The 17,610-nt window shown below is 39.4% G+C and overlaps 1 protein-coding gene across 5 annotated transcripts in view; it reads right to left on the reverse strand.

Annotated features, from left to right (window-relative positions):
- Positions 1-17,152, reverse strand: part of TMEM168 (transmembrane protein 168) — a 28,420-nt gene extending 11,268 nt beyond the window's left edge. The window contains exons 1-2 of one of the 5 annotated variants that reach the window (XM_014462158.2): positions 17,062-17,152; positions 11,496-11,717 (exon numbers count right to left, since the gene is read on the reverse strand). In XM_014462158.2, the coding sequence (XP_014317644.1) occupies positions 11,496-11,591 (96 nt within the window). In that variant the 5' untranslated portion in view covers positions 11,592-11,717; positions 17,062-17,152. Of the gene's footprint in view, positions 1-10,463; positions 11,718-17,061 lie in introns of those variants that run through there. The other 4 variants (XM_006096221.3, XM_023760059.1, XM_023760060.1 and 1 more) reach the window with 4 other exon arrangements.
- Positions 17,153-17,610: the final 458 nt, after the last annotated feature.

Here is a 17,610-nt window from a genome sequence, read left to right on the forward strand (position 1 = left end):
GCAAGGCTTGTGTGGCTCCGTGGCTGAGCATAGACTATAAACCAGGTCACAGTTTCATTCCCTGTTAGACACATGCCTGGGGTTCCAAGCTTGATCCCCAGTAGGGGGTGTGCAGAAGACAGCTGATCAATGATTCTCTCTCATCAGTGATGTTTCTATCTCTCCCTCACACTTCCTCTCTAAAATCAATTTTTAAAAATTTGCCATTTTATATATATAAAAAAATAAAACCCATATGTCCTGAATCACTTTTCAAATATTTACTTTTTCAGAAAAGATACTTTAGAAAATGTTCTTTTTTTTATCCTGAGAAAAATGCAGAAATTAAGAAAATAAAATCTTAAAGAAAATTTAAGATCCTGAAACTATCAAAGTGAATTCCATTCTTATATTTAATTAAACTTATAATATAGTCTTCCTTTGAAAAGCTTTAGACTCTCTCTAGACTAAATTTAAAATTGTAAAAAAAAAAAAAGTAAATAAAGGACATTTAAGCATCCAAAAAGAATAGAAAAAGGAGGCAGAAGATAATATTAAAAGGGGGAGACAAGATTAGGTAGTAACTGCAATAATGGAAAAGAAAATAATTAAAGGACCGTTTTAAGTGAAAAGAAAATGGAAGGATGACACTCAGTCCTGATCTATATCTTTGCAATACTGATACTAGTCTACATTCTGTGTTGTTACTGCACATACTACACAATCATGGGCCTATGTGCATGAACACATTTTTCTAATACTAGAAGGTAGTTCATTTCATCAGAATTTAATAAAAAAATAGGAAGCTGATTCCCATAATGCATAAAATGCCTTACATCTGATACATTGTTATCAAATACATAAATTACACAGTACATGCCTAATCTAGAAACATTAAAAAATACAAATATTGGCGTTCTCCCTCCCAGGAGCTTGCTGGCACCTGTCCCTATCCCCTCAGGAGCGTCACCTTTACCTTCCTCATTTCTAAGCTCCAAGGGCCCTTCCTTGACCTCTATAACTTGTTTCCTACGCCCATTTATTCTACGAATTACTTCTCCTATCTGTGATTTTCCAAACAAATGTTCTCTGATAAAATAAAATAATACAAATAAGTAAAAAAGACATGTCATTAAAATTACTCCAAGTACCATCATCCATACACAGGTACTTTTAAAAATATTTCCAACCTTCATGCAATTTATGTTTACAAATATATATTTATATATATTTTTTAATCAAAGTGGGACTGATAATGTTCTGTAAACTTTGTAATATACTGTAAGTCTATTAACATAGCTCTAAAAATATTTGTGAAGACCAAATGGCATTCCTATCACCTGATGAAATGTTAATTAGTTGAGTAGCTATTATTGGCATTTAGGTTCCTATTAATTTTCCATTATGCTTAACAAAACTAGAATAAGTATTTAGTTCTCTGATTAATTATATTAAATACCTTTGATCATTTGGATTTCATATTTAGTTAAATCCTAAATACTTTGCCTACTTTTCCATGGGGCCACCTTTTAATTATTGATTTACAAGTTTGTTTTGCTCTCAACATATTTTAGATAAGAGTCTTTTGTTGGTTGTATTGTAAATACAGGCATAACATAATTTATTGTGCTGCACAGATACTGAGTTGTTGTTTTTTTTTACAAACTGAAGGTTTGTGGCAACATTACATTTGATTAAGTCTATCCGTGCCATTTTTTTTAATTTGAGAGGATGTTTATTAAAGCTGGGACAGTGTGGAAAAGGAAGGGCTTAGGTTAGAAGAGGCAACAGAAGCGAGCCTGGGCGGGGCTGATTTGGCTCTATATAGATGTTATAGGAAAGAAATGAGCTACATGGGGTGCTTTGGCTCACGGGGAAGTCAGAGAAAAGGGGGTCTTGGAGACAGGATCATGGGGTTAGCCTGGGACAAGCTGTCACTGCACATTGCTGTCCTGGTTGCAAGTCTCGTGGGGACTCTTAAGAGTATGGGAGATGCACACCTGAGAGGGAAGAAAGACATGGGCATGCTCCCGGGAGGGAGAGAGTCTCAGTGCCATTTTTTCCAACAGCATTTGCTCGCTTCATGCTTCTGTGTCACATTTACGTAATTCACAATATTTCAAACTTTTTCATTATTATTATATTTGCTATTGTGATCTCTGATAAATGATCTTTGATGTTACTGTTGTACTTGTTTCAGGCTGCCACAAACTATACCCATATAAGAGGGTGAATTTAATCAATAAATGTTATATGTGTTCTGATTGTTCCCCCATCTCTCTCCCTCTCCTGGGGCCTCCTATTTCCTGAGATACAACAATATCAAAATTAGCTCAATTAATAATTGCAAGTGTTCAAGTGAAGAAAAGAGTTCCATGTCTCTCACTTTAAATCAAAAGCTAGAAAATATTATGCTTAGTGAGGAAGGTATGTCAAAAGCTGTGACAGGCCAAGAGCTAGGCCTCTTGTGCCAGCCCAATCCAGAGGAAGGCCCTATTTCCTCAATTTAATGAAGGCTGAGAGGTGAAGAAGCTGCAGAAAGTTTGAAGCTAGCAGAGGTTGGTTCATAGGATTTAAGAAGCCATCTCCATAACATCAAAGTGTAAGGTGAAGCAACAAGTGCCAATGTAGAAGCTGCAGAAAGTTATCCAGAAAATCAAGCTAAGATAATTAATGAAGGTGGCTTCACTAATCAGCAGATTTTCAATGTAGAAGAAACAACCTTTTATTGGAAGATGCCATTCCGGACTTCATAGCTAGAGAGAAGTCAATTCCTGGCTTCAAAGAACAGGCCGACTCTCTTGTTAGGGCTGATTTTAAGTGGAAGTCAATGCTCAGTTTCCACCACCTCTCTCTCCAAAATCCTAAGGCCTTTAAGAATTGTGCTAAATCTACCTTGCCTGTGCTCCATAGTTGGAACAAGAAAGCCTGGATGACAGACCTATTGCTCAGCTAAAAAAACATTCCTTTCAAAACATCACTGCTCACTGGCATGCAACTGGTCACCCAAGAGCTCTGAGGGAGATGTACAATGAGATTAATGTTGCTTTCATGCCTGCTAACACAACATCCATTCTGCAGCCCATGGACCAAGAAGTCATTCTGGCTTTCAACTGTTATTATTCTAAGGCTATATAGCTGCTATAGATAGCGAATCCTCAGATGGATTCAGGCAAAGTAAATTGAAAACCTTCTGAAAAAGGATTCACCATTCTAGATGCCATTAAGAAAATTCATGGGAAGAGGTCAAATATCAACATTAATAAGAACTGAAAGAGGTTGATTATAACCCTCATGAGTAACTTTGAGGGGTTCAAGATTTCAGTGGAGGCAGAACTAGAACAAATAATCCAAAAATGTGTATGCAACCATAAAGGACACAAAATAGTCACACAACCTTGAAAAAAAATAACAAAGTTGTAAATATCATGCTACCTGATATCAAACTGTAATACAAAGCTATAGTAATCAAAACAGCATGGTACTGGCATAAAAACAGGCACATAGATCAATGAAACAGAACAGAGAGCCCAGAAATAATCCCACACGCATATGGTCAATTAATATATGACAAAGGAGGCAAGAACATTCAATGGGGTACGGACAGTCTACACAATAAAATGGTGTTGGGCTCTTTCTGCCATCGCGGGTCATGTGGAGGCCTGCTGTGAACAGGACTTTTACCACAACAAATGTCTGAAAGGCTGTGGTCCAAGGCCATTTATGCTGGCATCAGCAGGGTCTGTGGAACCAGAGGGAGCACACAGCTCTTCTTAAAATTGAAGGTGTTTACCTATTAGAATGGCTATTATCAACGAGACAAGTAATAACAAGTACTGGAGAGTTGTGGTAAAAAAGTTGCTAATGGGAATGTAAAGCGGTAGCACTAATATGAAAAACAGTATGGCAGTTCCTCAAAAAATTAAGAATATGATCTAGTGAGTCCTCTTTCAAAACATCTGAAAACATTTATTCGAAAAAGATACATGCACTCCTATGTTTCATTGCAGCATTGTTCACAGTGGCCAAGACATGGAAACAATGAAGTGTACTTTGATAGATGATTGGATAAAGAAGATGTGGTACATACATACAGTGGAATACTACTCAGCCATAAGAAAAGACGAAATACTGCCATTTGACACAAAATTGATGAACCTTGAGAATATCATGCTAAGTGAAATAAGTCAGACAGAAAAAGTTAAGAACCATATGACTTCATTTACATGTGGGATAAAAACTGAAAGCAACAAACAAAAAAATCCAACCAAACAAAAAACTTATAAACAAAGACAAAAGTATGGTGATTACCAGAGGAAAGGGAGTTAGGGAAAAGTAAAGGGTGAAGAGGTCAAGTATGTGGTGACGGAAGATGATTTGACTCTGGGTAGTGGAAACACAAAGCAATATACAGATCATGTATCACAGAAATGTACACTTTAAACCTATATACTCTGATTAACCAATGTCACCCCAATAAATTTAATTTTCAAAAATTAAAGGTGTTTATGCTCAAGATGAAACTCAATGCTATCTAGACAAGAGAGGTGTACAGGGCAAAGAACAAAAGGATTAAATGCTCCAATCAAAAGACATATAGTAGCTGAACAAATAACAAAACAAGACCTTTATATATGCTGTCTACAAGAGACTTACTTCAGATCAGAAAAAAACAGACTGAAAGTAAAAAGATGGAAAAGATATTTCATGGAAATTGAAACAAACAAAAAAGCATACTATACCAGACCAAAACACAGGCTATAACAAGAGAGAAAGAATGACCCAGCAATTTCAATTTTGGTATTTATCTGAAGAAACCCAAGACACTAAATTAAAAAGTCATATGCACCCATATGTTCACTGCAGCATTATTTACAATAGCTATGATATGGAAGCAACCTAAGTGCCCATCGTTAGATGAATGGATAAAGAGTGATACACACATACAATGGAATATAACTTACACATAAAAAAGAATGAAATCCTGCCATCTACAACAACATGGATAGACCTAAACAATATTATACTAAGTGAAATACATCAGAGAAAAACAAATGCTAGATGATTTCATTTATATGTGGAATATATATAAACAAAATAAATGAACAAGCAGAATAGAAACAGACTCATAGATACATAGAATAAACTGATGGTTGTCAGAAGGAGCAGGGGGTTAGGGGGCTAGGTAAAAAATGTGAAGGAATTAAGAAGTAGAAATTGGTAGATACAGGACAGTCATGGGGATGTAAAGTACAGCATAGGAAATATAGTCAATAATACTGTATATGGTGTCAGATTTATTGGGTTGATTACTTCATAAATTATATAAATGTCTAATCACTATGTTGTTCACCTGAAACTAATATCATATTGTAAGTCAACTGCAATCGAAAAAAAATTATTTTAAAGCATCTTTTTTGACCAAATGGTATTAAACTAGAAACCAATTACTTAAAAAAAACTGAAAATAACAAACACGTAAAGGCTAAACAACTTGCTCATAAATAATCAACGAGTTAAGGAGGAAATTTAAAAAAATATCTTCAGATAAATGAAAATGGAAACACAATGACCCAAAATCTACGGAACACAGAAAAAGCAGTTCTGAGAGGGAAATTCATAGCAATTCAAGTCTACCCAAAGAAACAAAATATATCTCAAATAAACAGTCTTACCTTATACCAACAGTAATTAGAAAAAGAACAAACACAGCCCAAAGTTAGTAGAAGGAAGAAAATTAAAAAAAGATCAGAGTGGAAATAAATAAAATAGTAAAAATTAATAGAAAAGATCAATGAAACTAAGAGTTTGTAGTTTTAAATAAAGATAAAATTTATAAAACTTTAGCTAGACTCATCAAAATAAAAGGAACAAAATAAAATCAGAAATTACAACTCAAAACCAGAAATATAAAGGATCATAAGTGACTACTATGAACTATACACCAATAAATAGAAGAAACAGATAAATTACAAGAAACATACAATTTTCCAAGTCTGACTCAGGAAGAAACAAAAATCTGAGCAGACCAATTAGTAGTAACAAAATTGAATCAGTAATCAAAAAACGTCCAACAAACCAAAGTCCAGGACCAGATAGCTTCACAGGAGAATTACAGCAAGTACTTAAATAAAATTAATACCTACCCTTCTCGAAACATTCTAGATAATTAAAGAGGGAGGAATACTTCCAAACTCATTCTATGAAGACAGCATTACCCTGATATCAATACAAGACAAAGACTACAAAATATATTACAGGCCAATATCCCTGATGAACATAGATGTAAACATTCTCACACATTAGCAAATCAAATTCAACAACATATTAAAAGGATCATACACTATGATCAAATGGGATTTATTCCAGAAATGTGAGAATGGTTCAATAGCTGCATGCAAATCATATCTGCATACTAACCAATGTAATACAACAATACATTAACAAAAAAAGGACAAAAAACATGATTATTTTAACAAGCAAAAAAACACATTTGACAACATTCAACATCTATTTATGATTAAAACTCTCAACAAAATGGAAATGGAGGGAACATATCTCAACATAATAAAGATCATATATGATAAACTCACAGGTAGAATAACCTCAATGGTAAAAAGCTAAAAGTTTTCCCCCTAAAATCAGGAATAAGATAAGAATGCCTATTCATATCACTTTTGTTCAACATACTACTGAAATTCCTAGTCACAGCAATCAGACAAGAAAGTAAAATAAAAGACACTCAAAGTGGAAAGGAAGAGGTAAAACGGTCACTATTCACAGATGACATGATTTATGTAGAAAACCCAAAGTGTCCACCAAAAAACTATCTCAGTAAATAAATTCAGTAAAGTTGCAGCATAAAACATTAATATACAGATATCAGTGGCATTTCTATACATCCATAATGTATAGAAAGAAAAATTAAGAAAACAAATCCCTTTACAATTGCATAAAAAAAAAAAAAGGCTTAGGAATAAATTTAACTAAGAAGGCAAAAGACCTAGACTCTGGAAACTGTAAGATGCTGAAGAAAGAAAATGAAGACAACACAAATGGTAGAATATACCATGCTTGTGGAATGGAAGAATTAATATCAAACATCCTTATTACCCAGCAATCTACAGATTCCATGAACAAATAACCCTAAAATTTATATGGAACCACAAAAGCAATCCTGATAAAGGACATAATTGGAGGTATCACTCTCCTGATTTCAAGCTGACTTCAGAACAGTATGCTACTGGCACAATGAAACAAAACAGAAAGCCCAGAAATTAACTCACACTTATAGGTAAACTAGAGGCCCGGTGCACAAAAATTTGTGCACTCGGGGGGCGGGGGGAGGGGGGTCCCCCAGCCCGGCCTGTGCCCTCTCGCAGTCTGGGACCCCTCGGGAGATAATGACCTGCTGGCTTAGGCCTGCTCCCGGGTGGCAGAGGGCAGGCCCAATCCCTAAGTGCAGCCCCTGGTCAGGCTCAGACCAGGGCTGATTGGGGAGTTGGGGCGCCGCCCCCTGTCATGCACAGAGCAGGGCGGATCAGGGGGTTGGGGCGCTGCACCCTGTCACACTCAGGGCAGGGCCAATGGGGAGGTTATGGCTCTACCCTGTCACACATAGAGCAAGGCCCGTGGAGGGGGGTTGGGGCGCCATCCTCTATCACCCACAGAGCAGGGCCGATCAGGGGGATGGGGCGCCACCGCTGTCACACTCGGGGCAGGGCCGATGGAGAGGTTATGGCTCTACCATGTCACACACAGAGCAGGGCCCGTGGGGGCGGGCGGGGGGTTGGGGCGCCGCACCCTGTCAAACACAGAGCCCCAGGGCAAATCAGGGGATTGGGGAGCTCCCCCCTATCAGGCACAGAACAGGGCTGATCAGGGGGTTGGGGCGCCTTTCCCTGTCACAAACAGAGCAGGGCGGATAGGGAGGTTGTGGCCCCGCCCCCTGTCACACACAGAGCTGCAGGGCGATCAGGGGGTTTGGGCGCTGCCCCCTGTCACGCTGATCCCGGTGCCGGGAGGCATATTACCCTTTTACTATATAGAATAGAGGTCTGGTGCACAGGTGGGGGCCGGCTGGTTTGCCCTGAAGGGTGTCCTGGATCAGGGTGGGGGTCCCCACTGGGGTGCCTGGCCAGTCTGGGTGAGGGGCTGAGGGCTGTTTTCTGGGTGGCGAGTGACTGGAGCTCCCAACTGCTCCTTGTTTTCTTTTTTTTATTTTTTTTATTCTGGGCCAGCTTTAGCGCTGAGGTCTCGCTGCTGAAAACATTGATACAAAGTTTCGGTCCGGCTGGGTTTCAGTCCGGCTGGTTTCTGGGGTTTTGTATACCTTCTTATTTGCAACATAGTACATAGTTGCTTAGAGTTGCAACTGAGAGGCCGGCAAGTGAGGCGGGGAACGTTGGAGTCTGCAGCAAGCAAGCCTCATGCCTGGCTGCCGGCCGCCATCTTGGCTGACAGTTAATTTGCATATACTCACTGATTAGCCAATGAAAAGGGTAGCGGTCGTACGCTAATTACCATGTTTCTCTTTTATTAGTGTAGATTAGTACAACACAAAAGGCAGCATTATACAGTTGGGAAAAGACAGTCTCTTGAATAAATGGTGTTGGCGAAACTGTACAGATTCATGTAAAAAAAAAGCTGGACCATTTTCTTATACTATGTACAATAATAAACTCAAAATAAAGACTTAAAGGTAATATGTGAAACCATTAAACTCCTAGAAGAAAACATAGGTAGTAAACTCTTTGAGAAGGGAGGAAGAGGTAGGAGAACTCTTGCTAGAGTTTCCCACATTATCCTCCATCATAACTACCACCACCACCATCACCATCACCATCTTGATAGTCCCTAGCACTATCATCATCATGATAGTCCCTAGCATTTGGCAAGTAAAGTGAGGAAGATATAATAGGGGCAACGCCCACAATGTTTACATCTTTTGGTTGAGTCCCACAGGCTCCCTTATCTAGCCTACATTGACTAAAAAGCACTATACCCAGATAAATCTCCACATCTCCCTTCAAATATTCAAATCTAGAAATCATTCTGCAGCAACTAACTAGTGCAAAGCAGAAATAACCTTCCTTTATGCTCTACATCCCAACCTGAGCGTCACTGTAATAATAGTTTGTTTACGTGCCTGTCTATTCCCCATCCTATTAGAGACTGTGTCTTCTTTAAGAACAGAGGCATTTCTTAGTCATCTTGAGGTCACACAGTATAGTACATGACATATAGCTCATTCAATAAATGTTCCATGAATGGAAGACTGGATTTATTAATACTGTAGATATAAACTCCGACCACAGTTTAAATGTCTTTGGTAACATTCAAATATATTGAGTTATTTTTTAAGTGTGTGTGTGTGTGTGTGTGTGTGTGTGTGTATATATATATATATATATATATATATATATCTTTTTATTGATATCAGAGAGTAAGGGAGAGGGAGAGAGGAAGAGTGAGATAGAAACATCAATGATGAGAATCATGGATCAGCTGCCTCCTGCAGGCCCCCTACTGAGGATTGAGACCGTAACCCTGGCATGTGCCCTCGACTGGAATTGAACCTGGGACCCTTCAGTTCCCAGGCCAACACTCTATCCATGCTAGGGCAACAGGAAATGTATTGTAAAACCTTTTTTCTTCCTTTCTTAGGAGAGCCTTTAATTTGTATTTAAGTACCTGATATGTCATTACACCACCTTTTATATAAAATCTTAAGAGAAATGGCTATGTAAAAGAAATGTGCTGTAGTGAGACCAGTAGACTACATAGAAGCTATGTAAACTGGTTTTGGCTATTACCAGTGACTCTGGATAAAAGTCTTCTCTGGCTTTCAGTTTCCTCATGTATAAAAAAGAAAGAACTGTCAGGCCAGTGTGGCTCAGTGGTTGAGTGTCGATCTATGAACCAGGAGGTCACAGTTTGATTCCCGGTCAGGGTACATGCCCTGGTTTTGGGCTCTATCCCCCATAAAGGGCGTGCAGGAGGCAGCCGATCAATGATTCTGTTTCATCACTGATGTTTCTATCTCTCTCTCCCTCTCCCTTCCTCTCTGAAATCAATATTATACATACGTACACACACACACACACACACACACACACAATTTTTAATGAAAGAATTAAGGTACAATCTCTAAACACCTTTCAAATGTTTCAAATGTTAATATTCTAAAAAATATTTAATCTTTGAGTACTTCATTCATTAATGAACAAGCAAAGGTGAGAGGCATGTCACATGTTGAGTATGCCTAACATTTTGGTGCCTCTTTGCTAGAGATCAAACTAAATTATCCTATCAATGTTCATTTAGTACTTCAATTCCATGAACAAAATTGATTAAGTGCCATAAAAAAGAATCTCCTTTTGAAATCAGGAACTTGACCTTTCAATTCTAATAATTCAACACTTGAAGCAAACATTTAATCACACATCACAGGCACTGACATAATAAACAAACTATAAGCTTACCTGCCAGGAAACTGCTCCCAAAACAGCTGTTGCAAGAAGACTAAAAAAAACTAACTGCTCTGAAATTAAGCAAAAATGGCGCATCCCTTTGGATGCCATGATTCTATCAAGGCTGTTGTTATCTACTCTGTGGGTAAAATATACTTTATGGCAGTCATTTAATTTGGTATGAAATCCCCAAAGAGTTAAAAGAAATATAATATGACAAAACAACCAGAAAATTCCAAAAATGGAAAAACCTGGTATTACAAAATACCAGAGATGAGTGTCTCTAAGTTTAAATGCTGAAAGAATAAAAAATGCAAGTTCAATCATTCCAGTGAAAACAACTGAAAGTCTTCTGCAAATTCTTCCACGGTACAAAAAGGGTTTCCACCTCTCAGTCACTGAAAGTCCACTAAAATAAATGTCAAGGAAAGGATCAGTTATCAGGCAAATAAAAAAACATGCAAAAGCAACTGGATTTTGGGGAGTATCCAATGAGGAGAAAAATAGTAAGACTACAAAAATAACTAAGTTTAAAATAGCTAGAAAAGACTTCATTCTTAGGTCAATAATCAGCATGGCCAAAGCTACGACCAGTAAAATGACACTGAGAGATTTTTCCACCAACATAATTGTGCTGGCAATGGCAAATCCAACAAGTTCCAGAAATTCAACTGTGGTTAGTAAAGTGGGCCGATGGTGGACATAACCAGAAATTCTCTCCACCAAAGCACATAATATCCTTAATATTATAGAAGTTAGAAGCAAATATTTGGTTGATTCTTCTTTCACATCATTTTTAAAGAATGAATTATCAAGAAAGCATAGGAGGCCAAGCAAGAATCCAAACCAAAGATTGGAGAGACTTAAACTTGCTACTTCCATTGAAAAATAATAATAGAGGATGCTGGCAATTCCAAGAACAAAAAGACCAAGAATAAAAATTACCAAAAGTAAGTTATTTGCTGTTTTTTCCCATCTTACATAAAGACCTAAACATATAGCAACCAGTAAATTGATTCTGGCTAAATAGCCAAGATAACGCACTGAAGAATGCATGTTCACTTCTCTGTTTACTTCTTCCAGTCTTGTCATTGCTAAATAGAGGCAATGACTAAAGCAATAACGCAGTGATTTACACATGTAACTTGGCAATTTTGGCTTTCGCCCACGTTACAAAAATTAACTGCTTATATTTCATTCAGCAAATCCCATGCATCTGTAACTTCTATTTCAGCATTTTCTCTGGTCGAATTTTTGTTTAGTGATCTAAAAAGAAGAAAAAAATATTTCAATGTTACTTTTATATAATTTATCTTTCACATGTAGCTTCTTCATGAAAAATAATGAATAAGTGAGAAATAAAGCTTATTCTGAAACCCAGTTTAAAACGTGACTTGCAAGTATCTTAATGGTAACTGTCTCTGGCTGAAAAATTCAGCAGTTTATCCAAATCAAAAAGGCTGTGCTCTCCACTCATCATATACTAGGATTGTATGACTAAATGAATATCAATGAAACTTTTTCCAGAAGTGGTGAGGAATTTGCCTAGTTAATTCTTATCCAATATCTCTTTTTTCAACAACATGCAAATGTAAGACGTTCAGCTTAGCTTAGATTGTAGCAGATAGGTCTGGCACAATGAAAAGCTACTCAGATCTTAAATAGAATGAGGGACTTCATCATTATCTCCAATTTGGAAAATACCAGTATCCAATAACAGCAGTCATTGCTACCTGCCTAAAACCCTCTACATATTTTTACAAGGCAGTTCTAAAATGCAATAAAATCTTAATCTTTACATTGTTTAACAAACTTTCTAGAAGCAAAGTTTAACTATTAAAGTTATTCAGTCCCAAAAGCTGACCCATAATTCTCCTTGTACATTTACCTCTACTAAATTACTATGATTATCAAACCTACTTTCCAAATCTAAGTATTATCTCTGTAGCAAACCAATTCCTGACCTTTGCAGTCAAAATTGAAAAGTTGGAATGTTGTATTTACTGTAGTGTAAATTAAGAAATCATGGGGGGGGGGGGGCAATGGGGGGATAAGGACACATATGTAATACCTTAATCAATAAAGAAAGAACAAAAAGTTATCATAAGGATTATTTGTTGACGGGCCAGATAATTATTTCAACTTTAAGTGCCACACAAGATGCACTTAAAACTTGACAGTGGTCACAAAATGGTCTAACTAGGGAATTTTTCGATTTTTCTAGTATACTGTTTCAGAAGAACTGATGCATTGGCTCATGGCCACACTGAATATCCACAGAGAACTCAACCAGATAAAAACTCAAAAAGTAACTAGTTTGTGATCAGCTTATTTATAGTTTCTTTCTTTCTTTTCTTTTTGTGTTTTTGTTTGTTTGTTTTGGAGAGAGAGGAAGGGAAAGGGAGAGAGAAACATCTATGTCAGAGCAAACATGGGTCGGCTGCCTCCCATATGCCCCACAATGGGGATCCAGCCGAACCAGCAACCCCTCAGTGCATGGGACAACACCCAACCGAGTCACACCGGCCAGGACTTATTTATACTTTCCTTCTTAAAAGCAGGACACTAAAAACAGTCCCAACAGAAACATGAGATAACCTGGAATGAACCCTTAATTATCCATTTGACTGGAGAAGAATGTCACTGAGCGAGCACCTTAGGGTGTCTGGGAGTATTATTACCAACGAATTCATGCACCAGTGGGGTCCCTCGGCCTGGCCTGCGGGATTGGGCTGAAACGGGCTCTCCAACATCCCACAAGGGGTCCCTGATTGTGAGAGGGCGCAGGCCAGGCCGAGGGACCCCACCGGTGCACCATAAGGGCCAGGGAGGGAAAAGGAGGTTGGCCAGCCCGGGAGGGACCAGGGTAGGGCTCCGGGGCGTGTCCGGCCCATCTCACTCAGTCCTGATTGGCTGAACCCCAGCAGCAAGCTAACCTACTGGTCGGAGCATCTGCCCCCTGGTGGTCAGTGCACAGCATAGTGAGCAGCTGAGCGGCCTTAGTATATCATTAGCATATTACGCTTTGATTTGTTGAACGGCCAACCGGTCGACTGGACACTTAGCATATTAGGCTTTATTATATAGGATTTTACTTCTATATGTTCAACAAGTAGATTTTTTACAGCTAAATTGATTTAATTAAATAAGTTGTAACTGATTTTCCTCAATTATATTTTCATTCAATAATTTCTTAAGATTCTACACACATCTACAGAAAATATCTTCCACTAGTAAATTTTGGTTTTATCTTTCATTTAAGTATGAGAAACTGATAAAATATAGACAGCATTGCACTTTTTAACATTATTTCTCTGTGTTATACAATCATTCAGCAAATACATTGGAATATATATTCTCAAAGGGTAGATGGTACAGTCTGGACTCAGATGACTGAACACTGCTAAAGGAAAAAAGATCACACACTACACTAAATGGTTATCACTCAACCACAAGCATCCTTCCCTGGTTCCCTGGTCAAAACTCTCTCCCTTCTGTGATTTTCCAAACCTCTCTTCCCTATTCTCAATCTCTGACTGCATTCTCACCAGATGACTTTGTCTCCAACAGAATAATCAGAAGGGATTTCACTTAAGTTTCCAACACCACAAACCCACCTCTACCTACATCTCCTAATACAAGGAAAGAAGGGTGTCCCTTCCCGATCGGAGGCGAAACCTCTGACATGCTCTGTATCCCGTCCCCTCTGCCTCTTCCACAACTTCAGACTCTCCTCTTTCTTCAAACTCCCACTCTTCTCTTATTCATCAGAACTTAAACATTTGCAAGGCTCTTTTCAGAAACAACACCAAAACAAAACACACCCCGAAACAACAAAACAACAATCCTCACTCATTCCCATCTCCTCTTCTAAATTCAATCTTCTGTACTTTCGACAACTAATATTTGATTGTTTCACTTTTCACATCACTAAACTGTGGTTCCCACCCCACAATAAACTGCTCTGCCGAGTACTAAAATGGCCAATAAATTCCTAAATCTTTGGAGGAAAAGGAGCCACATACTAAACCTCACAAGCTCAGGGAGGCCTGCCTGCATGGTGGCCTTACAGACTCAGAGACCTAAAGTAACCATAGAGTATGGTCTGAAATTAAAACTTTTTAACTAAAAGCAGTTTATAGTGGGGTAGTCAAGTCCCAGGCTGGAATCTTCCCCGACAAAGGTCAATTTTCATCTTAACTAACCCCATCTACTGTCTTTTTGCATCTATGATAACATACCTTTGGAATGTCAAACTAATTTCCTTTTTGCGGACACCTCAAAGCACAGAGTGGAGACCACAAACCCTCTTATTGTTACTGAGTTAATTGTTGACTGTTAACTATCCTGTACCCCCCTATGCAAAAGAATTATGTGTCTATCATTTTACTTTTTTTATAATATATTTTATTGATTTTTTACAGAGAGGAAGGGAGAAAGATAGAGAGTTAGAAACATCAATCAGCTGCCTCCTGCACACTCCCTACTGGAGATGTGCCTGCAACCAAGGTACATGCCCTTGACCAAAATCGAACCCGGGACCTTTCAGTCCGCAGGCCAACACTCTATCCACTGAGCCAAACCGGTTACGGCTCATTTTACTTTTTATCCAATCCCAGAGGTTTCACCACTTTGCTTTCTCTTCCTTCCCTAATCTAACACCAACAGATTTCATGTAACCCACTTATGTCTTCTCTTTTGAGTGTAATGTATAAAATAAGGTGCAAGACTGCCATTTTCCGGAGCATCTTCTCAATCCGTTGAGATTTGCTTCCCAGCAATTGCCGACAATTTGGTTCAAGTAAACTCACAAAAATTCTCTACAGGTTCTAGTGTTTCTTACATTGACAAATTCAATGGGTACTCTTCACTCATATGCTCCACATTCTTTGAACAACCTTTGACTCTATTGACTCCTCTCGCCTTCTGAAACCTGTCCTTCCTTTAGCTTCCAAAGGCCAGTCTCCAGATTTTCTTCCTAAATTGATCTCTGCTTCTCATCTCTTCTCAATCCTACCTTCGGACATTCAATCCCAAGCCTAGACTTTTTTCCTACTACATATTTTCTATGAGCAATCTCATCTATTTCCATGTCTTCAAGTATTATCTCCCCCTACGTATACACATATTAATCTACCTGATACACTTAAAAGCATTAGCTCGATTCTGCAATAGAAGTAAAAATCGCGGGGGAAAAAAAGTAAACAGGTAAATAAAGTACAGCACATCCATATAATGGAATATATGCAGCCACTATTATAGACTAGAATCAACATGGCAGAATACTGCTTTTAAGTGGCTAATTTACAAAAGTCTTTTCCCTAACCTGATATTCTTCAAATGACAACTAGCCTGGATCAGAGAGTAAACAACAAAGCATTGCAATCCCTTCCAACTGGCCAGCCATCACTGGAGAATTCCCTGAGAGGCAGATAAAAATGGAGCGCATGGGAAACCTGACGGGCCCGAGTCTGTTTTATGCTACTCGGAGCCTCCTCTCTCCTTCACCTCCCACACTGAATCCTTCCCCCGTACCGACCACTCTTCTTCCTGCACACGTCTTACACGTTCCCACTGTCCAAGGTCATGGTCCCACTTCTGGTCACCGTCAACTCCTACTTGACCTGTATCCACTCTCGCCCTTCTCTGCAACATGTGTCCTCTTTAAAACCAAAATTTGTCACATCACCTGCTATGTAAAACCCTCCGATGGCTTCCCATCACCCTTAGTAATAAAGTCTCAACTCCTTAAAACACCCTGTAAGGCTCTCTGCATTGGAAGTGAATAAATCTCCTGTCTTGTTGCAGAAGACCACAGAAATACCAAGCACGCTTCCTAGAGAAAGGGAGGGACGCTGTTTATTAACACTAGTGGACTCCGGGGATAATTTCCAAATCAGAGTGAAGAAATACGCAGAGGGCTTCATGTTTTATAACCTTCTGGGGTCTTTGTCTTGCAGATATGGTCCCGCCCCCTTTCATGGGCTTATAGGAAGGCCCCCAGGTGTTGGGGGTCCCCCAGCCAAATCCGATTATCTGTCCTGGGGGCCAGGGATAATGACCCCACCCTCCACCCCCCAGGGCAGCGCATTGTTCAGTTTTTATGGCCTGACACACCTTGCAAGACCAGTTTCCTCCTCATTGTGTGCATCCTCAAGAACTTTGTACCCTAGCCTTACTGATCTTCCCACTTTATCATTGCTATTCCCTCTCCAGACTCACTCCCTTCCCTCCTAATAGCACCAGGGCGGTCCTCACCCCTGGCTTACCCCTCCTCCTCATGTCTCAGCCTAAATCATTTTCTTAGGAAGACTACAGGTGTATGGTCCCTGACCCAGGTGTATGGTTCCTTTACGTCAGTGGTTCTCAACCTTCCTAATGCCTCGACCCTTTAATACAGTTCCTCATGTTGTGGTGACCCCCAATTTCATTGTTACAAATTGAACATAATTAAAGCATAGTGATCAATCACAAAAACAATATGTAATTATATGTGTTTTCCGATGGTCTTAGGCGACCCCTGTGAAAGGGTCGTTGGACCCCCAAAGGGGGCGCGACCCACAGGTTGAGAACCACTGCTATACCGCCTCTAAAACAGGGCAATACTGACCATCACTTGTCTGCATTTCCCACGAGATCACAAAGTCTCTCAAAATTTGTCGTCAGTCCTATATGCCCAATGTCTTGCACAGAGTCTGGAACCAAGTAGATATCGTTAAAGAAACAAAGACGAATCCAGAAATAACTGTATTTAACAACACTGACAGTTAGGGACCACTGACTACACAGAGAAAATAAACACGACACCTGCTATCTCACCGCTAGTGGTAGAGCTAAGGGATTCCATGAATTTCTGGATGGTTTCTCGGCCCTACTCCAACCTTCACTCACTCCATTCAAATTCCTGTAAATCAGTGAATTCTCCCCCAAACCCTACCCTCGGGGAATGGCTCCCGGACACGCCCGTCACTGGCGGCATCACTTCAGGAACCACTTCAGCTCCGTCTAGGGGCGGGGCGGAGTTAAAGGGGACCGAGAGCAGCCAGGCTCCGGGCCCCTCAATTCACACAACTCTTCCCGGAGAGCGCGGGAGCCCCGGGAGGACCGCACCCCCAGCAACAGGCTGCGACTGCGGTTCCCCAGCATCCCGCCCGCTCCA

The sequence above is a fragment of the Myotis lucifugus genome, unplaced genomic scaffold (assembly GCF_000147115.1).
Source record: "Myotis lucifugus unplaced genomic scaffold, Myoluc2.0 scaffold_171, whole genome shotgun sequence".
Lineage (NCBI taxonomy): Eukaryota > Metazoa > Chordata > Mammalia > Chiroptera > Vespertilionidae > Myotis > Myotis lucifugus.